The sequence below is a fragment of the Pelodiscus sinensis genome, chromosome 19 (assembly GCF_052426305.1).
Source record: "Pelodiscus sinensis isolate ZL-2025 chromosome 19, ASM5242630v1, whole genome shotgun sequence".
Taxonomy (NCBI): Eukaryota; Metazoa; Chordata; order Testudines; family Trionychidae; genus Pelodiscus; species Pelodiscus sinensis.
Genome location: NC_143070.1, coordinates 21,843,354 through 21,868,403, shown reverse-complemented (window position 1 = coordinate 21,868,403; position 25,050 = coordinate 21,843,354). Strand labels below are relative to the sequence as shown.

Genomic DNA, 25,050 nt, shown 5'->3' with positions numbered 1-25,050 from the left:
CCATTATGCAAATGAAGTGCAAGAAATTCAAATTCAAATCCGCACTTCATTTGCAATTTCATTTGTCTGCATTTGCATTCGTCTCTCAAAGGAGGAATGCAATGTAGACATACCTTAAGACAGTGGTCACCAACCAGTAGATCAGGATCTTGAAGCCTCTGATGGGTGATTTTGACTGGTTTGGCCAAGAGGCTATCAAATGTTGGCACTTCAGCTGCCCCTCCCCCCACTTTTCTGTGGAGCTGTCCGCAGGGCAGGGACAGGAGAGGAGGGGAGGCGCTGATGTCAGGGTGATGACCACTCTCCCCTCCTGTAGTCTATCCCTACAGAACAGAGTGGGCACAACATGTTTTGGGATGGAGGGAGTTTGCTAGGTGCTTTTGGGAGTGGTGCAGGGCCAGGGCAGGAGTAAGCCTGCCTTTGTCCCCTGCACCACCACCCAAGAGCCTCCTGTGGTAAGCAGTGCCCAGGTGGAGCCTGCATCTTGAACCTTTGCCCCAGTCATAAACTCCCTCCTGCATCCCAAGCCCCAGTCATAGCCCTAAGCCCCTCCTAGACCCAGACTCTCTGACAGAGCCTGTACCCTGACTCCCCCCTGCACTCCCAACTCCAGACTCAGCTCAGACACTAAATCCTTTAGCCCAAGATCAGAACCTGCACCCCAACCCTCTGCCCCTGCCTGATGAAAGGGAGGAAGGATGGGGGAGGGAGCTGGGGTGGGGTCTTGGAGAAGGGGCATAAAGGAGGAAGGGCAAGGGAATTTGGGTTTGAGGTAGATCCTGGATTGCAGTTAAATTCAGAAAAGCAATCTCGTGCTTAAAAGGTTGGAGACCACTGCCTTAAGAGAAATGCTGAGGAAGTGCTCCTACAATGTCAGAGGAGACAACAAAATGAGATCACTTCTCTAGCTAGAAAAGAGAGGCTGTGACAGGAGTGGGATTTGGAGATCAGAACACACAATTGCAGGAAAGACAGGCCCTTAAGTCTAGCATCTTAGACCACTCAGCCATCCTGACACCCATGCTAGTATTTTTAACTAGTTTTCTTACATGTGTGAGTTGCTTGGAGAGGCCAAGGGAGCACCTCTCTTTCCCTACCTCACAGCCACTCTACAGCACAGCTGGGCTTATCCACACTCACCCTCACCTACAGTTGCGACATGTTTTGCAGTGAGCTGACAAGAAATGGAAGAGGGGAAACTGGTGGCCGGCAGAACCGAGACTTGGGTTTCTCCTGTGCCAGGGAGTCTGTGTCAGTGCGCTTGGGGATCCTGAGTTGTTGGCTTCTGAGTTTGTTGGGCTCCATACCAGGGGTATCTCTTCTGCAGGGCAGTGCTTGAACAGGGCTAATGCTTATCCCTGCAACACACTTTGGCTATGTCTACACTCACGGCTTCTTGCACAAGTATGGCCGTTCTTGCACAAGAATCTGCAGAGCGTCCACACTGCTCGCCCGCTCTTGCGCAAGTAAATTTACAGTACGGCGTGGTAAGAGAGGGCTTCTTGCACAAGAGCTACGCTCTTTTTTAACAGGTGTAAGCCCTCTTGTGCAGGAGCTCTTGTGCAAGAGAGCAGTGTGGATGCTCAGCAGGGATTTCTTGCGCAAGAAAGCCCTATGGCTAAAATGGCCATCAGAGCTTTCTTGCACAAGAGAGCATCCACACTGCCATGGGCACTCTTGTGCAAAAGCACAGCTCGCACATGGCAGTGTGGACGTTTTCTTGTGCAAGACATCTTGCGAAAGAACACTTGCGCAAGATATTCTTGCGCAAGAAGCCGCCAGTGTAGACAAAGCCTCAGTGTCTTTGTGCTACAGTATGTGCCTGGGATGTGGGCCTGAAGAACTTACCCCAAACAGACATGTATCCACCCAACATGTTCTGTTTGATACTCTCTGGAGTCCTGGCTTTGACTGGTGTCTTGCACATGGGGAATTAGATCTAGGGGGAGATTTCTAGAGTCCCACAACAGCTGCTGCTAGTGTGCGACTGTGCACATCTATCTGGGGTTCCTGGACACCGGGCCTGTTTTGGTGAGTCCCAAGAGGACCTCACTGGGAGTCCATGACAATGGACAGGTGGAACAGGCTGCAGAGCAGGGGCAACCTCAGAGACCCCCATGACTTTGCTGCAGGGAGTCTTCTTCTTGAGAGTTGCCCTTGAAGCCAGGGAGAAAATTAGGGTCACAATCATAAATGTGAGGAGGCGCCTTGTTGGAGCATTCTCCTTTCCTATGACTAACTAACCTAGAAGACAAGACATCCCTGTGGAGAAGGTAAGAACCACCAAGAGAGCTGGTGATTCTACAGCAGGGGAATTAGCTCCAGTGGTAGAATGCTTGCGTATCATGTAAGAGGCAGTGGAATGAATTCCCACATTCTCCAGTGATAGGGGAAATCCCCACTTTCCTTCTCACAGGCAGAGACAGACAGAGGGTTAAGTGCCTCCACTAGCTTCCTCCCTCTTTCTACTTGGTCTCCCCAAAAGCCAGCGATGCCGGGGCAGAAAACTGCTAAGACTCAGCCTCCTTTTGCCTGGCAGTGACAGGAGTGATGGAGACAGGCCCCAGGGGGGCAGAGTTGCCCCACTGGGAAAGTGCCTGCTATACAGGGGGGAGGCAGTGGCTTGCTCCACATGATCTCCAACTAGCTCCCTAGGGGTGAGGCCTTGGTTGCTTCCTTGCTGATGTAACTCAAGATCCCTGGCCCTTTGCTTCCACTTCCATGTTCATCTTTACAAAGCTGATTGGCTGGCAGAGTGCCAGTTGAGCACAATCAGTGCCCTGAGAGTGACTGAGCAGGCTGATGGGAGGCACTCATAGAGCAGGTCACCCATCCAGCCCCTGAGCTCAGCCCATGCTGGAGGCAGCCAGACAGCTGGGAGGGAGCCAGAGCCAGACAGGACCAGGGGATGGGAAAAGGGTGACGCAGAGACCAGAGACAGGACAGCAGAAAAGAACATCTATGAATGTCAGTGAGAGGCAGAGGTAGCAAAGTGGCAGTAGCATTTTTCACCATCACACTTCTGGAAAGGGGCAGCCCCAGGACTAAGGGTGGAGAGAAGGGCTGGTACTTGGGGGTGGGGCCAGGGTTTGTCCTGAAAGGCTACAGGCACCGTTAGACTCTTTTGTTCTTCCCTGTCTCACCCTAGTGCTGAGCAACACTCAGTGTTGGACTGAGCATTCATCCTGCTTTGGGACAAGTCTCTGTAGTAAGAACCTGCCCAGGAGGCTCTAGCAATGAGGCCCCTCCCTGGCAGCCCCAACTACACAGCAGCGTTATTTAGAAATAATAATGTGAGTGTCTACCCACCAATTCTAAATAGATTCAAAATAGCGGATGGTTTATTTCAAAATCTGTAAACCTCATTGCACGAGGGATAATGCCTCTTCCAAAATAGCTATTTCAAAATAGTGGTCGTGTGGACACTCTACTGCTGCTATTTCAAAATAGCTCCTATCTAGGGCAATTGAAAGTAACAACACCCCAGTGCTTTCTGGGGCTCTAAATAGTGCATCCACATTAGGGGAGCCTGCCTCAGACTAATCTTGAGGCTTCCCTGTAGTGTGCATGCACTATATAAAAAAAATTCAAAATAACTTATTTTGTCAAAGTGAGCATGCTGAGTAAATATACCCTGAGGTTGTTTTCTCTGACTGGGAATCAAACCCAAACCACAGCAACGACCATGCTAAATCCTAGCCACTAGACCACCAGGGACACATGGGGGCTCAGTTTTTTCCAGCCTAAAGTCACCTGCCCCACAGAATTCAAACACCAAACCTGGCTCCCAGAGCTCAGGGGAAGTTCGGGGGTCTTGTTGCTGAGCCAGGGGGTTCAGCATCAAATCAGCCCCTGCCTTTGGGGCCTGTAATTTGTTCGAATCTGTCTTCTCTTTGATGTGTATAATAATAAAGAAATATAGTCTGGTGGGCCCAGGGGCAGCCCTAAACTAGCTGCCAGCAACTGGCGCCCTAGGCAAACCATGAAATCAACACACACACACACACACCCAATGGCAGATATAGGCTGAGGTTTTTCATAAACTGGGAAACATTTTGCCTCTATTTTCCATGTAATGTTTTTTAAGCATATTTATTTAAACAGGCATAATTATTCGGTTTGTCCATCCAACCAATGTTTCTGAGATCAGATTAAAATAGAAACACGAAATTTTCAGAAGAGATTTGTACACAACAGTTAGACGATATTTCAGTACAATTTCAAATAAAAATGCATTACAAATGTTAATTATAATTTTTATTACTACAAATCCAAAATAGTCCATTATGCTATCCTGCTTTAACTGCCATTACTACATTGCTGGGGAAAGGGAGGCTGGGGATGGAGTTCTGTGGCTCGGGAGAGGGGGACTGGGGATGGAGTTCTGTGGCTGGGGGGGGGGCTGGGGAGAGGGAACAGGGTGCCAGTGTGGGGAGAGAGTCCACTGCACTCACCTCCTCCCAGGATTCTGCCCCCCCAAAGGGAAGCTGGTGCACACCTCTCCCAGGACCAACCCCCCTCCTCCTGAGGCGCAGGGAACCCCTGTGCATGCCTCTCCCAAGGCCAAACCCTCCCCCCCATGGCGCAGGGGAAGCCAGCGTGTGCCTCCCTGGGGCCAACACCCCCCTCATGCAGGGCAGGGAACCCCCACATCCACCTCTTCTGGGACCAAACCCCCCTCCGGCAGCACAGGGGAAGCCAGCGCGTGCCTCCCCCGGGGCTGAACTCCCCTTCTGCGGTGCAGGGGAAGCCGGTGTGTGCCTCCCCTGTGCTCCTCCTCCACGGACAACTCACTCCTCCTGTGGCACAGGGAAGCCTTCCTCCAGGGCTGCCACTTCTGAGTTTGCCTATAGGCACAGGCCGTCTCTGGGTGGGCCACACACAGAACCCCAAAATGTGTGATTTGATGAGACAATGCACTAGCACCACCCACACACAAGCAAGTGAAATTTTGGAAGAGGATGCTATTGCACCTAGAGAAATGCCAAAACATGGGATTGAATGAAGGACCTTTAGAGCTTCAGTACAATGCACACTGATCTGAGTTACTTTGGCTATTACAAGTTGATGTTCTTGGCCTGTAATTCTCTGTCCAAGGTGCTTGGCAGCCATGCCACACACAAGGGATAGTGTCATGCACTGCCCAAAAAGGCAAGACAAGCATTCCCCCACCCCATTTGACTCACTTCCTCCCCCCATTCTTGCCTTAGCTCCCAGGCTGACCTGGTGGCTGAAGTGGTCAGAGGTCCAGCACCGTGGGGAGGAAATTGGGCAGCTAGACCCTGGTGGAAAGACTCCTGATGCTATTTGCTTCCCTGCCAGTCCAGCCTTGTGGTGCCCTCACTCCCAATACACAGCCCCCTGCTCCATGCCTGGGCAACCCCCAGCTCCATGCTGCTGCTGACTCCTGTTGTGAAGCCTCTGCCAGCCTAGCCCTGTGGTGCCCTCACTCCCAATACACAGCCCCCTGCTCCATGCCTGGGCAACCCCCAGCTCCATGCTGCTGCTGACTCCTGTTGTGAAGCCTCTGCCAGCCTAGCCCTGTGGTGCCCTCACTCCTGAGTTTCAGCTCCTGCTACCTGCCTGGGTTTCTCCCAGCCCCACAGAGCCCCTCACTCCTAACCCAGAGCCCAGATTCCTCTAAGCTGTGCGGCAGCTCAGCCCCTCATCTGCTTAATGACCCGCCCAGCCAAAGACTCAGGACTCTGCACTTGGGAGCTGCTGGTTGGAGGAGGGACCCTTTTCCTTCAGCTACAGCAGCAGCAGCAAAACCCTCTTGCCAGCCGGGTCTTGCTGCCCAGTCTCTTCCCTCCATCAGCATGGCAGCAGAGCTACCCAGCCCACAGGAAACAGTTGCACAAGTGGCCCTTTCAGAAAGGAGCCTGGGGCAGCTGCAGGGATGTTGTGGGCTCAGCAACAAGGTGGGCGGAGCAATAGAGTTGCCCCTTCCCTGCAACACTCTGTTCTGCTTACACTGTCTGGCTGCCTCCCCACATGGGCTAAGGTCAGGGGCTGGGTGGGTGAACTGCCCTGCAGCTGTGATGGCATCAGGCCCCTCACATGAGTCTGCTCAGTTTGGAGATCAAGCTCTAGTGGGCCTCAGACACCCAGCAGGAGAAAAAAACCTATTTGTTAAACCTGAGAGAAAGGAAGCCTTAAAACATGAGGGGGGAAGCCCTTGTAGGTCCAAATGAGATTTGAACCCTCATTGCAGGATTCAGAGTCCTAAGTACTGCCCATTACACCAGGTGACCTAGAGCTAATGCCTTTGGGGGGATACCTGTGACTCTCAGCTCTGTACTCCTGGTGTTCCTCTAGCTGCTTCATTTCTCATGACTCTCTGTCCTGCCCCAGTTCTGCTCTTTTCAGGACAAATTCCTTGTTAGGACCAGTCACAGTCTGAAATCAGAATGGCTGTTCTTCCACAGAGCATCCACACTGCCTGCCCACTCTTGTGCAAGATTTATAGTAGGGCATGGAAAGAGAGGGCTTCTTGCATAAGAGCTATGCTCTTTTCTAACAGGTGTAAGCCCTCTTGTGCAGGAGCTCTTGCGCAAGAAGGCAGTGTGGACCCACAGCAGGGGTTTCTTGAGCAAGAAAGCCCTATGGCTAAAATGGCCATCAGAGCTTTCTTGCACAAGAGAGTGTCCAAACTGCCATGTTCTTGCACAAGAACCCACCACTGTAAGACATAGCCTAAGGGTTCATCCTATCAGAGGTGTGTACAAAAGCCTCTTGTTCCCTGTCCACTTCCCAACACTGGATACAGAATGAGGATTCTCTGAGGCTACGTCTATATTGGCAAGATTTTGCACAAATACTCTTTAACGCAAGAGTTTTTGTGTTGAGTATTTGAGTAAGCGAGCGTCTACACTGGCATGTGCCTTTGCACAAAAGATGTGCTTTTGTGCAAGAGCATCCATGCCAGTGTAGACGCTCTCGTGCACAAGAAAGCTCCAATGGCCATTTTAAACATCGGGCTTTCTTGCCCAAGAAATTGATGTTCCCTGTCTACACTGGCCTCTTGCACAAGAACAGTTGTGCAAGAGGGCTTATCCCTGAGCAGGAGCGTCAGAGTATTTGCGCAAGAAGCACTGATTTTATACATTAGAACGTCAGTGTTCTTGCACAAGTACTCGTGGTCAGTGTAGACAGGTCAATGTAGATGTAGCCTGAGGGTATAGCTCAGCAATAGGGTGTTTGATTGCAGTCTAAGTGCCCCCTTAGGCAAGTGTCTATTTAGTAGGAACATTTGCCTCTCCAGTTCCATTACAGAGTGGATTCCATTGTCTGGGGATTCTTTAATTTCATTTAAACCAAGGTGTGATCTGAATGCCCAGTGGCAGGTCTTTGGTCTCCATGGGCTGTGCTGTGCTGTGCAGAAGAACAGGAACCATGTCCAGCTGGGCAAAAATGGCCTAGTGCCTATTGCATTGGCAGGGGAAATTGCTCGGATATGGGACAGAAAATGTGACTGGAGATAGGCAGGAGCCTGTTACAAACATACCATAGATGCCATTATCAGACTGCCTGGTGCACATTCCTACCTTTCAGTGTGCACACAACATACATTGGGGTTCTAATTAAGGGCCACTTGCCTTTAACACAGATCCACTGATCTTTATGACTTTCAGGTACATTCATACCGCAGCTGTTTAAACACAACGTGCTTCTATTGCATGATCAGCAGCAGAGTCCCTGAGTTACTGTTGGAGACAAAGGAGGAGCAAGGAAAGAGTTAAAATGTACACTGCTCTCTCTCTCACCTTTTAACGATGCTATTTGGCTCCCTAAACTGTTAGGTTACATCTATACTGGCAGCTTCTTGCGCAAGAACTGTTTTGCAGAAGAGTTCTTGTGCAAAAAGTCTTCCACAAGAGTGCGTCAACACTGGCATGTGCTTTTGCACAAGAGCATCCATGGCAGTGTGGAAGCTCTCTTGCACAAGAAAGCTCGAATGGCCATTTTAACCATAGGGACTTCTTGCACAAGAAATTCATGTTGCCTGTCTATACTGCCCTCTTGTGGAAGAGTTCTTACGCAAGAGGGCTTATTCCTTGTGAGGAAAAGAATAACTTCTGGAAGAAGCCCTGTTTTGCAATGTTATACTGTAAATTTACTGGCTCAAGAATGCACGTGCAGTGTAGACAGCAGACAAGATTTTGCTCAAGAATGACTGTTCTTGTGCAAGAAGCTGCCAGTGTAGACATAGCCTTAAAGTGTTATCTGTTAACCCCCTATCTCTTCCTTGAGTGAGTGCAGAAGACTGTCTGAGGTGGACACAATAGGCGGGAAAACTCTGAGGTAAACAGCAGGAGAAAACAACAGTGCACACAGCCCTGAGAGGCCCAGGGATCCAGAAGTTGTATGTGGCCAATCCTTAAAGGAGAGAGGGATACAGCCACAAGGGGTTGACCATCAAGTGGAGCCTCCCAGAGAATGTCCTATGCTCAGATCGCCTGGCCAGCGGACCAGCTCAAGAGTCAATATGGGAAGATCAGATAACATGAACTGCCTTCTGCTTGCCTTATCATCCTGCCTGAGACTATTGAGTATATGAGTGAGATCTCCCTCTTTTCCCAGTTTTAACTTAATAAATAAACCCTTTACACTTCTATGAGGTGGTCCCCTCTCCTTAGTGTTCAAAGCATTTACAATCTACATCCCTTTTCAACAACTTTGTATAGGAGAATGATGTATAGGCAGTGAGGGAGAAAGAGAGAAAGTCGGAGATGGGGAAATAGGACTGACGACTGTATGTCTCATTAGCGGCTTTCCTCAGTGTCAATGTGGTGCCACTCTGAAGTTAACCCTGCACCCACATTGTGTGGTACCTTTGGTGCCAATGTCTGCAGTTCTGCTATCTGCGGCGCCAAAGGGTGCGGCACCAATGTTGATACTGAGTGCCCTGGTGCCAATAGTAGTAAAGATGTGGGCGGTGCTGATGGTCGCATTAGCACTGGTGCTGAGGATGGTTGGGAGTGAGTCTCAGTTTGGGTACCCAGGGCCGGTGTTGATCTTGGCACTGGTGGTGAACTGCTACTTGGAGACGGGGTCAGCAGCTTTTTAGATTTGGTGGCCAGGGATGCTTTTGAAGCCATGGGGCAGCACCGGAGGTACCCAGTTTATCCCCTCTGCTGACTCTGCTGCTCAGATCAGCAGGTGAAGAGTGGGTGGGGGACACTCTGCCTCTCTTCACTGTGGCCACCCCCAGAGCGCTTCGCTTCTGTGCCATACCCACCTCTGAGTTTGAGGGTGGAGGGGATCTGAAGGCTGTAAGGCTTTATCAAACAAGATCTTGAGGTGATCTCCCTGTCCCTATGTGCCCTGGCTGCTAGCTTGGAGCAATACATCCACTTTTGTAGGACATGCACCTCTCCCAGACAACAAATGCAGGCTGAATGGCCATCTGACGCCAGCATGGCCTCATGGCAAAGGGAGCACTTCTTAAAACCTGGTGAATCAGGCATTATGAGGTCCAAGCAGAGTATTGCATTAGGACCTAGAACGAAATAACTAAACCTTTTTCTTTTTTTTAAGTAAAGCCGCTAACAATAAAATTAGAACTGTAGAACACAAGTGGAGTGGGGAGGGTTTGGGGATGAGGGGGAACATTACCTGGCTTTGTGCCCCCTTGCAGCAACATTTCCAGACACACTGTCCTGGTGGACCCAGAGGGAGGCTCTGCTGCTGTGGCAGCCACACAGTCTAGGGCTAGCCACAGAGGCCAGTGACACCACTACCATAGCCATGTGGCCCAGGGCCAGAGATGCCGCTGCCACAGCCACACAACCTAAGCCAGCCCCAGATATACCCCTGCCATGGCCACATGGCACCAGAGGCACAAGATTCTATGGCTGTGGCCATGAGTTGCCCTTGAAGGCCACAGGTACAGTGGCAACCATGCCTCCAGCCTCCGGGGCTAGCCCCAGGTCGTGTGGCAGAGCCTCAGCATTGCCTCCTTTCCACTGGCTACACAGCAGGAAAAGGGGTGGGGTTAAGCTCCTTCCCAGGCAGCACATGCCCATTGGAGGGCAGTGCCTGGCACTGCCTCCCAGGCAGGATCAAAGCCCTAGGCAGGCTGGATCCTACCCATTGAGAGGCTTGTGCCCACCTCTAGTATAGGCTTTCTCCCCTGCGTGTGTTCTCCTATGTGCAACAAGATTTGAGCTCTGACTAAAGCTTTTCCCACAGTCAGAGCAGCTGAAGGGTTTCTCTCCTGTGTGCATTCTCCTATGTCTAACAAGATGTGACCTCTGAATGAAGCTTTCCCCACAGTCAGAGCAGCTGAAGGGTTTATCCCCTGTGTGGGTTCTCCTATGTGCAACAAGGCCTGAGCTCCGACTGAAGCTTTTCCTACAGTCAGAACAGCTGAAGGGTTTCTCTCCTGTGTGGGTTCTCCTATGTGCAACAAGGCTTGAGCTCCGACTGAAACTTTTCCCACAGTCAGAGCAGCTGAAGGGTTTCTCCCCTGTGTGGGTTCTCCTATGTCTAACAAGATGTGACCTCTGAATGAAGCTTTCCCCACAGTCAGAGCAGCTGAAGGGTTTCTCCCCTGTGTGGGTTCTCCTATGTGCAACAAGTCTTGAACTGTCACTGAAGCTTTTCCCACAGTCAGAGCAGCTGAAGGGTTTCTCTCCTGTGTGGGTTCTCCTATGGATAACAAGGTGTGACCTGTGACTGAAGCATTTTGCACAGTCAGAGCAGCTGAAGGGTTTCTCTCCTGTATGGGTTCTCCTATGGATATGAAGATTTGAGCTCTGACTGAAGCTTTTCCCACAGTCAGAGCAGTTGAAGGGTTTTTCTCCTGTGTGAGTTGTCCAATGGATAACAAGGTCTGACCTCCGACTGAAGTTTTTACCACAGTCAGAGCAACTGAATGGTTTCTCTCCTGTGTGCGTTCTTCTATGTGCAACAAGGCCTGAACGGTCACTGAAGCTTTTCCCACAGACAGAGCAGCTGAAGGGTTTCTCCCCTGTGTGGGTTCTCCTATGGATAACAAGGTGTGACCTGTGACTGAAGCATTTTCCACAGTCAGAGCAACTAAAGGGTTTCTCTCCTGTGTGGATTCTCCTATGGATAAGAAGATGTGAGCTCTGACTGAAACTTTTCCCACAGTCAGAGCAGCTGAAGGGTTTATCCCCTGTGTGGGTTCTCCTATGAATAACAAACTGTGACTTGTAACTGAAGTATTTTCCACAGTCAGAGCAGCTGAAAGGTTTCTCTCCTGTGTGGGCTCTTCCATGTTTAATAAGAGTTGCACAGTTACTGCAAGCGCAGAGGGACTGTTGATGGAGGATTTGCTCTTGAACAGTTTCTGTGTTTGTTTTCAACCCTCTGTTTCTGTGACTGGATTTACCCTGCCCCTCTCCTGGATGGTTTCCCAGCTGCCTTTGTGGGCTATGCTGTCTCTCACAGGTCTCTCCTTGCTCAGGGCTTTGAGAAATATGCCCTTCAGTTCTTCTCAACAACATCCCACATGGAGCCATTCGCTCTAGTCCTTCCTGCTGAAGACTCTTCTTATGGCTCTCAGTCGGCCTCCCATCACCTGCTGGAACAGAGAATCCGGTCTGGAATCATTCCCTTCGCTGAGCTGACAGAAAACTCTAAAAGAGAACTAGAAAAGGGAGAACATGCCCAAAGAATAGCTGGAAAGATTGAATAATCATGAGCTGAGTTCACCCTCATTCCCCACAACCCTTTCCCCAATCACCACCCTCAGACTGGAGTTGAAGACAGGCTGAAGGGTGAGATGTGATGAAAATGCACAAGTGACAACTGCTCTGAGGACACAGAAATTAGTTAGAGTCAGTTTAGTTGATTGTTCACCTGTGTGGGCATCACTTATGATCTCCGCTTCTTCACAGCCCTAGAGATCTGGAATCTGCAGCTCCTCCCCTCGCTCCACCCAGGAGAGTACATGAGCTCTGGAGTCTGGAAATCCTTTTTGGGGAGCAATTAAGAGTTGATCTTGTTCATTTAGGTCTGTGCCATTACTGCTTCCAGACCCAGGATCTGAGTCGCCCACCCAGAGAGGCTCCTTCCCCACCTTGCAGAGACTGAGCTCTGGCTGGTACAAGAACCCAGGACACACTCACCTGCAGGAACTATGCTTCCTCCCACGTTGGAAAGGCCCTGCTAGTTTCCCAAGGGAGCTGAGCACTCTGCTGCACTCTCCAGAGTACAGCTAAGTCTCCCTCATGACCCGTTCTATCCCCCCCATCCCAGGCCATAAACATATTGCTCAGAAGAGGAGTTCTAGTGAGGGCTGGCAGGTCTGACTCTGAGGTCCCCAGACAGGACTCAGACTGCACTTGCCACATGGCAAGTCACTAGGCTTGGAGAGAAAGGACCAAGCAGAGCTCTAGCTCCCCAAGGACTCTGTCCACAAAGTTCCTGGCTGGGGGGCTTGGCTCACCCTGCTGTTTAGCTCAGATGCTCCTCTTGGGCCAGAAGGAGGCAGAGGAAGTTGTCTGAATAGCAAAATGAAGCCTTGGCTGGTTGCTTCAGGCCCTGCCTATGTTCCGCACTCCTGATCCCAACTGCCTGTGCCCAGGTGGGTCCTGCCAGCTGCTCAGAACAGTTGTTGCCCCCACATCTGACCAGGGCAGTTCCTGTGGTCGCACAGGGTAGAGAGTGGCTGTGCTGCTTCTCTGCTGCTTGTAGGTGTCCCTGCAGCTCAGCTGCTCCTCGGTAGCCTGGGTTCTGCAGTACCAGCAGCAGCCTGTGTGTGGTTTCCCAGGTTTGTGTGTGGTTTCCCAGGCACCCTGCCATTTGGTGCCCCTCTGCGCTGCACAGAATATACCAGAAGCAGGAAGGGACTCTGAGTCAGCATCTTCCTTCCAGTGACTCAGCACAATAGCAAAAGGGGACTCGGCAGTACTAACAGCAGCCGCACCCAGCTCCATAACTCTGGTACCTACCATTCCGGCCTGAACCCTTCCACTGACACCTCTGGCCAAGGCACAACATGGGCAAAATGTGGGGAAGTACATGGAGACCTTAGCTGTGGGAAGAGCAGCACCACTGTTATGTCCCTGAACCTGTTTCCCCTGGGAGGGACCATGGAGGGGACAGTCTCTCACACAGGAGACAGGATTATTGGGTGTGGGGGCAATGGGGGACCCTGAACATAGCCCTACCCAGCTTCCTCAGAGCCCATCCAGCTTCTGTTACCCAAGCGGACAGGAATCCTTACCCAGCCAGATCACAGCCTCATAATTCTCCTGCATCACATCCCAGTAGAGGGCTCTCTGGCCTGGGTCCAACAGAGCCCATTCCTCCTCAGAGAAATACACAGCCACCGCCTCGAAGGTCACCGGCTCCATCACAGCCATTTCCTGTCCCTGGCTCTGCAGGCCAGGGGCTGAGCTGGAGACAGACAGCTGTAGCCTGTTAGAGAGAGAAGGGGAATTAGAGAAATATCAGAAGTGGCTTTAATCCTTTTCATGCCCCATTCTGGCAACGAGGCGGGAGGGAAGTGACTAGTTGAGCAGTGACTCGACTACCCGATAAGAATATGCTGCTCAGGTATGCAACTACCTGATTAGTCACTTACATCTGTACTCTGAGCCTTGCAAAAAAAAAAGAGAGAATTGATTTTAAAAAACCTCGATTTTGGCATCACAGTGTAGTAGGACTGTCATGGCTCCTTCTCCTCTCTGGCACAATAAATGCAGAAGTGGAGGCCAGCAAAAGTACCCCAGAACCTTATCTACCAGGCTTTGGTATAAAACTTCTCCCTAAAATCTTAACAACCTAGATTTTGGGGATAAAAATCTCCACTGCCACCACACAAGTATTGATATGAAAATCAGGGGAGAGATCACTTTGGAAATCTCACCCCTAAAGTACAAACCAGGACACAACCATTAACAATACCAGGTTAATAAAAAGGAAAGAGAAAGAACTTTTATTATCACCACAATATTCCTGTTGCAAGCATAATGACTAGATGGAAAAGTAATAAAGTAATACTCATGGAGAAACTCCACCATGGGCCTAGAACTTAGTTACAAAGGGAAGCTAAAACATTTTTTTAAAGTACACAGACATCAGATCCCATTTCCCAAACCATAAAACAATAAAACCTAAAGGATTGATTTAAACTTTACCCTACTTACAGAAGAGTGAAGAATTATTTCTTGGAGAGAGAGACAGGTCTGTCTCCTTCAGTAGCTGGAGGGAACTGCCCAGGACAAAGGAGGGAAAAACCAAAAATTCCTTTGTCCCAGTTTGAAATTCCTACCTACATTGCTATTGGCTGAATCTACCTGACTTAGGTAAGGTTAACCCCTTAGTTCCCAGGCTCCTGGCTAACCCTCATGATCATGACACATGCACCAAATCACAGACAGTGCTGGACAGCTTCTGGCTACACTGGATGTGATTTCTTCCTGGAGGTCTGAGATAAAACATAGTAAATAAGTACATGCACATCTTACTAGACTATTGAAATACATGAAAAGTATTTCCACATCTGTGGATTATCACAACTGACATACAGAGAGTGTTTTAAGTAATTGGGTCCAGAACCGTCTCGTTAACCAATCAAACTATCAGTCTCAAAATCAAATGTAGAGTAGCATGAGGTCCTGATCCAAAGTTCAATTGACTAGGTTCTGTGCCTCCTGTGGAATACACCACTATCATACACCAGGCCAGGTCTTGGCACTGCTGAGGGCATCAGCTCAGGGCTAATTGCTTAAAACCAGGGCTACTTACTGCCCTCAACTGGGGTCCTTACCCAACGCAGCCCTCCAGTAACACAGAGCACTTCAGCTGACACTGTGGCCAGCAGGAAGCCTCACCAGCAAAAGCCCTTAGACATCCCAACTTCCCTGTGTCACTATCAGACTTAGGCCTCACACACAGGTGAGAGGTTATAAAACTCACACTCACCAACTCCAAACAGATCCTCCTGGTTCAAAGGACTCAGCCACAGTTCCAGGCCAATTTTCACTTTAGATCTTACCCACAAGAGCACCCTGGGCCAATCCTTTAGAATCTAAACTCTAAAGATATATTAATAAAAGAAAGAAAAGGTTAAGAGTAAGATTGTTAATGAGCAGGGCTCTACAAATTATACAAACTACTCGCCTGTGGCGAGTAGATTGTAACCTGGAAGAGCCGGGCTTAGGCAATCTGCACATGCGCAGATCGCCGGACAGCGTGGCTGGCGAGCGTGGCTGGCGAGCGGGGCTGGCGAGCGGGGCTCGCCGTGGTTTGGTGAGCCCTGTTAATGAGAACACTTGTCATACATAAATCACCGAGTGCTTGATGCAGGCTGGCTAGTACAAACATCTAGCTTAATAGTCTTTATTGTCAGCCTCAGAGGGCCCTTTGATGTTCCTTGCATCTTCCAACTGGAACTGGTCATATGCAAGCAGTCCATTTCCATTGCTTCCTTCCAGACAGAAAAAAAAATAATATACAAGAACAGAGTCCATTCCATAACTTAATATATAAACATCACACATGTACACAAGTATCATACATAGAATCAGCAGAGAACAAGCTTTCATTAGACACCTTACATGGGCCCCTTTTCACAAAATTTGGACCCAACACCCATTAGTGGGTACAGCAATGCCCTTGCTCCGAGCCAGCTTTGGCAATGGTTTGAAATCCAGTTAATACTGGGACAATGTATGTAACCTTATTCCCCATAATGTAGGTATCTTGGCACTTAGCCATGAAAACAAAATGTAGTTGTGCCTCAGTTTCCCCTTTCACATAGCACACCAATTTTGGAATGCCCTTTCTCAGATGAGAAGCTCTAAAACTAAGTACAGGTATCAACAGTGAAATACCAGTGTCACAAGGCTTTTTAACATACAGTGTGTCCTTGGGTACATTTCTTAACAGTTTCTAGGGTTTTGGCACAGGATTATGTACAATGGACATTGTTACAATTCTTAGTACCAGCAGTACAGTGGTTATGAAAGTTAACAGTAGTAGGAACAAATCCATCCCAAGTGTACACTGACAATTCTGGCCTTTTAGATTTAAAAAGTTGCAGGTCTTGCCCCTCCCCTTTGCACTGTATGTTCAAATTCAGAACTCCCTATCCCAAAGACAAAGGGCTGTCTGAGTGTGTCTCCCCTGCTCACAATGGCTATGGAATTCCCTTGCTCCCCACAGCTAATCATGAAGCAAGCAGTCCAGACATTAATCTGGCACCCCGCTGTTTTCAATCTAGTTTTCCAAGTAGGCCACTGCCTCACAGAAACAGGTCTGGGTAGATTACTGGCCTGATAGACTTATGGATCTCTGGTTCCTTCGCAGATTCAGACTGGAAACACTTTTTTTTCCAGCAACCCACACTTCCCAGCAAGCTGGTCAAACACAGTCACTTGGTCACCAGAGGGCTGTTTCATCTCCCTGGCTGCTTCCACTCCACCTGAAACAACCTCCAATCCCTCTGCAACTTCCTCACCCTTGTCCACATTGATCTTTCCATACCCAAGTCACCTTCACCCCCTTCAGGCACAGCAAACTGCTGAGCCATCATCAACTCCCCTGGAGTTTCCTTAACCCCCTGAACAGGCAAGTCTCCACACAATCCCTTTTCAGGAAAACACAGACACTCATCTGGGGGGAGATCAGACACATCTCCCTCCCCCTTGAAGCTTTCTAGACTACTACACACTTCCATACTGTCTGTAGGTCCCACGCACCCTGCTGCTCCCCGGGTGTCCTGGCTAGGGTAGTACCCTGATCATACAGAGTCACTCGCCTCCCTCCCAGCAACAGGTAACACACAAGCACCAGTCTGGTCTGATCCCTGAGTTTCTGACATGATACTGACTGAGCCCACCCCAGTTACAGCACCACTGTCCCCAGCAGACACAAACCTAGGTCCTCCCCTTTCTGGGCTTCAGCTGTCTCCAGAAATAAATCTGGACCCACAGCACTCTCCTCAGACATCCCAAGCTGACAGGCACTTCCTGTAGACAAAGAACTGGGAAGAAACCCTTCCCCCATAGGCATACTGCCCCTCCAAGCAGCCAAACTGCCAGGCTCCCAATAGTACTGACTAGCCACAGAAAACTCAGATTCACACTCACTCCTTTCACAAATCTCCCTGTTAACTACAGGCAACACAGAAGATTTACACTCATACATGTTCTGGGGCTGGGTGAAGATACCAGCCCAATTACACATATTAGCCATGCCACAATTATATCTCATACCCACCCAGTTGTACACTGAACTCCTGGGAGGATACAGTCTCTGTTGTTTTTCTACTCTCTGGGTCTGGATTTTCCTGGGATATTGAACAGGAACTGGAACATTCATGGGAGTGGGATGGTCAGTTGGTGGGGCCTTTGCTTTAGCAATCCTCTCCTGTGTTTCCACTTCTATTCGCCTGGTCTCAGAGCGCGAACAGAAACAGCTAACAGGAGAGTTTGGAGAGGGAGTTTAGAGGGGGAGGCTAGAGGGCACTAGTGACTTCTGACCTACTTTAAAACATAACTCTTAGAATAATCTATAGTCCAGAGGTTTTAAAAGAATCCCAGTATATACTTAAACTTATTCATTAGAAAAATGGAGGCAGAAGCCCAGCAGCAGAGTGGAGTCTATCCTGTTTATTGTGTTGAGTGTAACATGTATGATTACCTGCCCTGTGGGCGGGTGGCGTATGTGTACACCCGATGCAAGGAGCTCCTGACCCTCAGAGACCGAGTTCGGATTTTGGAGGCCAGGGTGGCTGAACTGGAGGAGCTAAGGGAGGTAGAGAGCTATGTTGATGAGACTTTTCAGGACACTGTAGTACTGTCCCACCTCCAGTCTGAAAGCCCCAGTGCTCTTAACGAGGATGAAAGTCTCAAGGGAACAGAGCATTCAATGGGAGCAGAGGGAAACCATCCCGTAGTTGGGACCCTCCTCCCAGAGGATGTTGCGGTATCCTCTCGCACTGAGGATACCTCTGAGGGGGAGGGAATGCCAGTTAGGAAGAGGCAGGTGTTAGTAGTGGGTGATTCGATCATTAGAAACATAGATAGTTGGGTTTGTGATGACCGGGAGAACCGTAAGGTCACTTGCCTGCCTGGTGTGAAGGTTGCGGATCTCTCGAGGCATCTAGATAGACTTATGTGTAGTGCTGGGGAGGAGCCAGTGGTCGTGGTACATGTAGGTACCAATGACATAGGAAAGGGTAGGAGAGATGTCCTGGAGGCCAAATTTAGGCTGCTAGGAAAGAGACTGAAATCCAGGACCTCTATGGTGGCATTCTCGGAAATTCTTCTAGTTCCATGCGCAGGGCCAGGTAGGCAGGCGGAGCTTCAGAGTCTCAATGCGTGGATGAGACGATGGTGTAGGGAAGATGGGTTTAGATTTATTAGGAACTGGGGACACTTTTGGGAGAGGGGAAGCCTATACAGGAAGGATGGGCTCCACCTAAACCAGGGTGGAACCAGACTGCCGGCACTAAACAATAAAAAGGCCGCAGAGCAGTTTTTAAACTAAGAGATGGGGGAAAGCCGATTGGTGCGGAGATGCACGTAAATCGGAGGGAGACTTCTCTTAGAGGAGAATCCATTGATAGAGATTCTCTAAGCTGTAGTCAGAAAGAGAGGAGGGGAGAGGGCAAACCATGGGCCAGAGTAGACAAACAACTGCATACAAAGAATCCAATGCATCAGGGAAGGGAGACAAATAAGCAGTGGCAAATTTTTAAAGTGCTTGTACACAAATGCTAGGAGTATGACTAATAAGATGGGTGAACTAGAGTACCTCGTATTAAATGAGAAGATTGACAAACTGAAACCTGGTGGAATGAGGAAAATCTGTGGGACACAATCATACCGGGATATAAAATATATAGAAAGGATAGAGCAGGCCAGGTGGGTGGCGGAGTGGCATTGTATGTGAAAGATAATGTAGAATCAAATGAAATAAAAATATTTAGTGAATCAACATGTTCAATAGAATCGCTATGGATAGTAATTCCATGCTCCAATAATAAGAAATTAGCAGTAGGGATATATTACCGAGCACCTGACCAGGACAGCGATAGTGACATTGAAATGCTAAGGGAGATTAGAGAGGCTACCAAAATAAAGAACTCTATAATAATGGGGGATTTTAATTACCCCGATTTTGACTGGATACATGTCACCTCAGGAAGACAAGCGGAGATAAAATTTCTCAATGGCTTAAATGACTGCTTCTTGGAGCAGCTGGTGCAGGAACCCACAAGGGGAGAGGCAATTCTCTATTTAGTCCTGAGTGGAGCACAGGATCAGGTCCAGGATATAACCATTACAGGACCGCTTGGGAATAGTGACCATAATATAATAACATTCAACATTCCTGTGGTGGGAAGAACACCTCAGCAGTCCAGCACACTGGCATTTAATTTCAAAAAGGGGAATTATTCAAAAATGAGGAGGTTAGTTAAACAGAAATTAAAAGGCACAGTGACTAGAGCCAAATCCCTGAAAGCTGCATGGAAACTTTTTAAAGACACCATAAAAGAGGCCCAACTTAAATGTATACCCCAAATTAAAAAACATAGCAAGAGACCTAAAAAAGAGTCACCGTGGCTTAACCACCATGTAAAAGAAGCAGTGAGGGACAAAAAGGTATCTTTTAAGAAGTGGAAGTCCAATCCTAGTGAGATAAATAGAAAGGAACAAACACTGTCAAATCAAGTGTAAAAATGTAATAAGAAAAGCAAAAAAAGATTTTGCGGAACAGCTAGCCAAAAACTCAAAAAGAAATAACAAAATGTTTTTTAAGTACATTAGAAGCAGGAAGCCGGCTAAAAAAACCTGTGGGTCCCCTAGATGATCGAGCTATAAAAGGAGCAATCAAGGACGATAAAACCATTGCGGAGAAACTAAATGATTTCTTTGCTTCAGTCTTCACGGCTGAGGACGTTGGGGAGATTCCTGAATCTGCACCGTCCTTTGTGTGTGATGAATCTGAGGAACTGTCCCGGATTGAAGTGTCATTAGAGGAGGTTTTGGAACAAATAGAAAAACTTAATGTTAACAAATCTCCGGGACCGGATGGCATTCATCCAAGGGTTCTAAAAGAACTCAAATGGGAAATTGCTGAGCTATTATCTGTGGTTTGTAACCTATCCTTTAAATCGGCTTCCGTACCTAATGACTGGAAGGTAGCCAACGTGACACCAATATTTAAAAAGGGCTCTAGAGGCGATCCTGGCAATTACAGACTGGTAAGTCTAACTTCAGTACCGGGCAAATTAGTCGAAACAATAGTAAAGAATAAAATTGTGAAGCATGTAGAAGAACATAATTTGTTGGACAAAAGTCAACATGGTTTCTGAAAAGGGAAATCCTGTCTTACTAATTTGTTAAGAGTTCTTTGAAGGGGTTAACAAACATGTGGACAAGGGGGATCCAGTAGATATAGTATACTTGGCTTTTCAGAAAGCCTTTGACAAGGTCCCTCACCAAAGGCTCTTGTGTAAATTACATGGCCATGGGATAAGAGGGAAGGTCCTTTCTTGGATTGAGAACTAGTTAAAAGCCAGGAAACAAAGGGTAGGAATAAATGGTAAATTTTCAGATTGGAGAGGGGTAACTAGTGGTGTACCCAAGGGTCAGTCCTGGGACCAATCCTTTTCAACTTATTCATAAATGATCTGGAGAAAGAGGTAAGCAGTGAGGTAGTAAAGTTTGCAGATGATACAAAACTGTTTAGGATAGTGAAGACAAAAGCAGACTGTGAGGGACTCCAAGAAGATCTCACCAAACTGAGTGATTGGGCAACAAAATGGCAAATGAAATTTCATGTGGATAAGTGTAAAGTAATGCACATCGGGAAAAATAACCCCAACTATAGGTACAACATGATGGGGGCTAATTTGGCTACGACAAATCAGGAAAGAGATCTTGGAGTTATCATGGACAGTTCTCTGAGAACTTCCACGCAGTGTGCAGCGGCAGTCAAAAAGGCAAATAGGATGCTAGGAATTATTAGGAAAGAGATAGAAAATAAGACCCAGAATATCTTACTGCCCCTGTATAAAACTATGGTATGCCCACATCTTGAATACTGTGTACAGATGTTGTCCCCTCACCTCAAAAAAGATATTTTGGCCTTGGAAAGGGTTCAGAAAAGGGCAACTAAAATGATTAGGGGTTTGGAACGGGTCCCATATGAGGAGAGGTTAAAGCGACTGGGACTTTTCAGTTTAGAAAAGAGGAGACTGAGGGGGGATATGATAGAGGTATATAAAATCATGAGTGGTGTGGAGAGGGCAGATAAAGAAAAGTTATTTATTAGTTCCCTAAATAGAAGAACTAGAGGACACCAAGTGAAATTAATGGGGAGCAGGTTTAAAACTAATAAAAGAAAGTTATTCTTCACACAGCGTGTAGTCAACATGTGGAACTCCTTGCCAGAGGAGGCTGTGAAGGCTAGGACTATAATAGAGTTTAAAGAGAAGCTAGATAATTTCATGGAGGTTAGGTCCATAAAAGGCTATTAGCCAGGGGATAAAATGGTGTCCTTGGCCTCTGTTTGTCAGAGGCTGGAGAGGGATGGCAGGAGACAAATCGCTTGATCATTTTCTTCGGTCCACCCTCTCTGGGGCACTTGCTGCTGGCCACTGTCGGCAGACAGGATATTGGGCTAGATGGACCTTTGGTCTGACCCAGTATGGCCGTTCTTACGTGTCAGTGTTAAGAATGGATGATAAAGATATGGTGGCAAGTATCAGAGGGGTAGCCGTGTTAGTCTGAATCTGCAAAAGCGACGAGGAGTCCTGTGGCACCTTATAGACTAACTGAAGTGTAGGAGCATAAGCTTTCGTGGGCAAAGACCCACTTCGTCAGATGCATGTAAAGATATGGTGGGTGTGTCTGTCTGTGGGATGGGAGCAGAGCCAATTGGATCTTAGGGCCAGGCTGCAAACAATGGCTCATGTGACGTGTCCTGGATGGAAGCATAAGGCATATAAGTAAGAAGAGGAGTCAGTAGGTGTCTGGAATAGGTTGGTGTTCATGTGGCCATCAGTGATTACTACTATCATGTACAGGAAGCAGATCTCTTGTGTGGACAGGCCCAGGCTGAAGTTGATGGTTGGTTTGGTGAGTGTGAGTGTGAGTGTGAGTACATCCAGTGGGTCTCCTCCCCATGGGTCCATATGAAAAGCTGTTGCCAATGTAGAGTCCTGCACTTGGGACAGAAGAATCCCAAGCATTGTTACAGGCTGGGGACCAACCAGCTTAGTAGTAGATCTGCAGAAAAGGACCTGGGGGTTACAGTGGATGAGAAGGTGGATATGAGTCAACAGTGTGCCCTTGTAGCCAAGAAGGCTAATGGCATATTAGGTTGCTTTAAGAGGAGCATTACCAGCAGATCCAGAGATGTGATTATTCCCCTTTATTCGGTTCTGGTGAGGCCACATCTGGAGTATTATGTCCAGTTCTGGGCCCCCCCACTACAAAAAGGATGTGGACACATTGGAGAGGGTCCAGCGGATGACAACCAAAATGATTAGGAGGCTGGAGCATATGACCTATGAGGAGAGGCTGAGGGAATTGGGTCTGTTTAGTCTGCAAAAGAGAAGAGTGAGGGGGGATTTGACAGCAGCCTTCAACTTCCTGAAGGGAGGTTCCAAAGAGGCTGGAGAAAGGCTGTTCTCAGTAGTGACGGATGGCAGAACAAGGAGCAATGGTCTCAAGTTGTGGTGGGAAAGATCCAGGTTGGATATTAGGAAAAACTATTTCACTAGGAGAGTGGTGAAGCACTGGAATGGGTTACCTAGGGAAGTAGTGGAGTCTCCATCCCAAAAGGTGTTTAAGTCTCGGCTCGACAAAGCCCTGGCTGGGTTGATTTAGTTGAGATTGGTCCTGCCTAGAGCAGGCAGCTGGACTTGATGACCTTCTGAGGTCTCTTCCAGTTCTATGATAGCGTAAGCAAAGGGGAGGTGCTTGGGGGCAGGAGAAGAGGATACGTTGTTCTAGATCAGTACAACCAGCAGAGGCTGTACAGATGGACCAACTGGGGGAGCAGCCACTGGAATCCCCACTTCCTGCTGGCGTGCGGGTGGCTGGGGAGCAGGGATCTGGCAGCAGCAGGACCCACCACTGCTGATGGGGAGGGAGAAAGAAAATATGGGACAATTTACCCATTTTAAGAACAAGCCAGGACCCTGCAGCCGGGCTTAAATCAAGCCCTGTTCCTTTAGCCTGGGATGTCTGCTCACTAACTAGAGTGCTGGGCAGGAGGCAAAACAACAGCTCTCCCAGGCAGCGCTCAGCCACTGAATCTCACCCCTTGGGCAGCACCCACCTATCAGGAAGGGAAGAGGCACCTTCTCCAGGCACTGGCCACCCACACAGCCCTGGGAGGTGGGCGCTGCCACCCTCCATCTTGGCAGGGAGAAAACCTTCTGTCTCCTCTCCTATATTTTTATAAACACTGCAAATGCCCCCCCTTCAGGAATTTTTTTCTGGCAGGGCGCAGATCCTGTTTTTAACCATGCTACCTGTCCTAATTTTACCCTTTGGCCCCTCTCTTGGCTCTGCAGCCAGTTGTGTGATCTCCACACCCACCTGGTCAGTTTGGCCCCTGCACAAGTTTTGCCTCCCCTACAATTTCATGCATCATATTCCCTCCACAAACAAAGTTGGGGGGGGGGGTAGGGGCTGCACACTCACATCCAAGAAGTGAGAAGGAAAAAAATGTAAAACCCTCCCTGATGTGGCCCCTAACTCCACACATTCAGCACACTGGGGCGGGGGGGGCGGAGGGGGAGGTCCAGTCTAGTAGATTTTGATTGGCTAGACCCCAGGGAGTGGGCCAAGCCCCAAGGAGTGAAAGCCAGTGCAGGCTCTCCAATATTTGAGGGTTCCCTGAGCTTCAGTGGCCAGAGCCAGGCAAGCCCCGGGCCCTAGGTTCCCTGCCCCTGCTCGACATCGTGAGCCAGAAACCGAACAGAGATTCTTCCAGCCCTAGAGCCAGGCTTGGCCACTGCGGGTTTGCAGAGGCTGCTGCTAAAACATTTCCCTGCGTCCAGCCCCGCTAGCAGGCGAGCTCCCCTCACCCAGCAGGGAAGCGTCGCCCTGGGTACGTTGTGCCCGTCAGATCCCAGCCCTGGAAAGGGCCCTGAGATGTCCCCCCCGGGAAACCTCTGCCCCGCCCCACGGGCCGGTTTGCAAACACCACGGATAGGTCCCCCCGCCCGGGGTCCCCTCTGCCCCCATGTGACCGCCCCGCACGCACGCACCCCGGGTTTGCAGCGGAACCAGCAGCTGGTCTCAGAGTTCGCCCCCTTCGGGCGCTTGCCCAGGGCCACAGTCGCCCCCCGTGTTCCAGCCCAGGGGCCGCTGGGCGGTTCCTCCGGCAGAGGCGAGCGGGGGAGCCAGGCGGGGCCGGGTCGTTCCCTCGGGTCCGGCGGGAGGCGCCCCAGTCAGACGCACGGGGGGAGGGGCGGCCGGAGCCGCTTTCTCCGCGGTACCAGCGTCCGGACACGCGCCTGTAGAGAACAGTGGCAGCGGCGCTACCGCGCATGCTCCGTGCCCCGATTACTCTCCCCCCGCACGTAACCCAATCTCACAGGTAACCACTCTCCGCGCGCTGCCCCCGCGGCCCTCCCGGACATACCCCTCGCGGCAGGACGGGGGGCGTGTCAGGAGATCGGGGTGCAGGCTCTGGGAGCAGGAGGGGGCGTGGTTGAGCTCTGAGAGGGAATGTGGGTGTGGGAGGGATTCTGGGGGCAGAGGGACAGGGTCTGGGGCGGGGAGCAGGCTCTGCACAGGAGGAGGGAGGGGTGCGGTACTTTCCTGGTTCACCTCCCCTCTGGCCGCAATCCCTAGGTGGGGAGGGGGATGAGGGGGGAGTCTCCATGTGCAGCTGCCTTCAGGCGCAGCCCCCATTGGCCACCAGGCACTCGGGGGAGGGGGGCGGGGACGTGAGTCTTCAGCCGAGAGGGGCGATGGGGGAGGTTTCCAAAGGGGGTTGGGTCGATTTCACACCAAAGTTCCCCCCAGGCTCCCTCCCTGCAGACAGACGCTCTGGGCTCAGCTGCTCTGTCCCACCCCTGGGCTGCAGGAACCACCTTCC

The 25,050-nt window shown here is 49.7% G+C and overlaps 1 protein-coding gene across 1 annotated transcript; it reads right to left on the bottom strand.

Moving 5' to 3' along the window:
• Positions 1-4,076: 4,076 nt before the first annotated feature.
• LOC142821609 (uncharacterized) lies at positions 4,077-24,552 on the bottom strand. The gene is given in 4 exon segments (XM_075913115.2): positions 4,077-11,548; positions 11,830-11,943; positions 13,199-13,392; positions 24,215-24,552. Coding segments are annotated over 4 exon segments (2,052 nt in total). The 5' UTR covers positions 24,499-24,552; the 3' UTR covers positions 4,077-10,088.
• Positions 24,553-25,050: the final 498 nt, after the last annotated feature.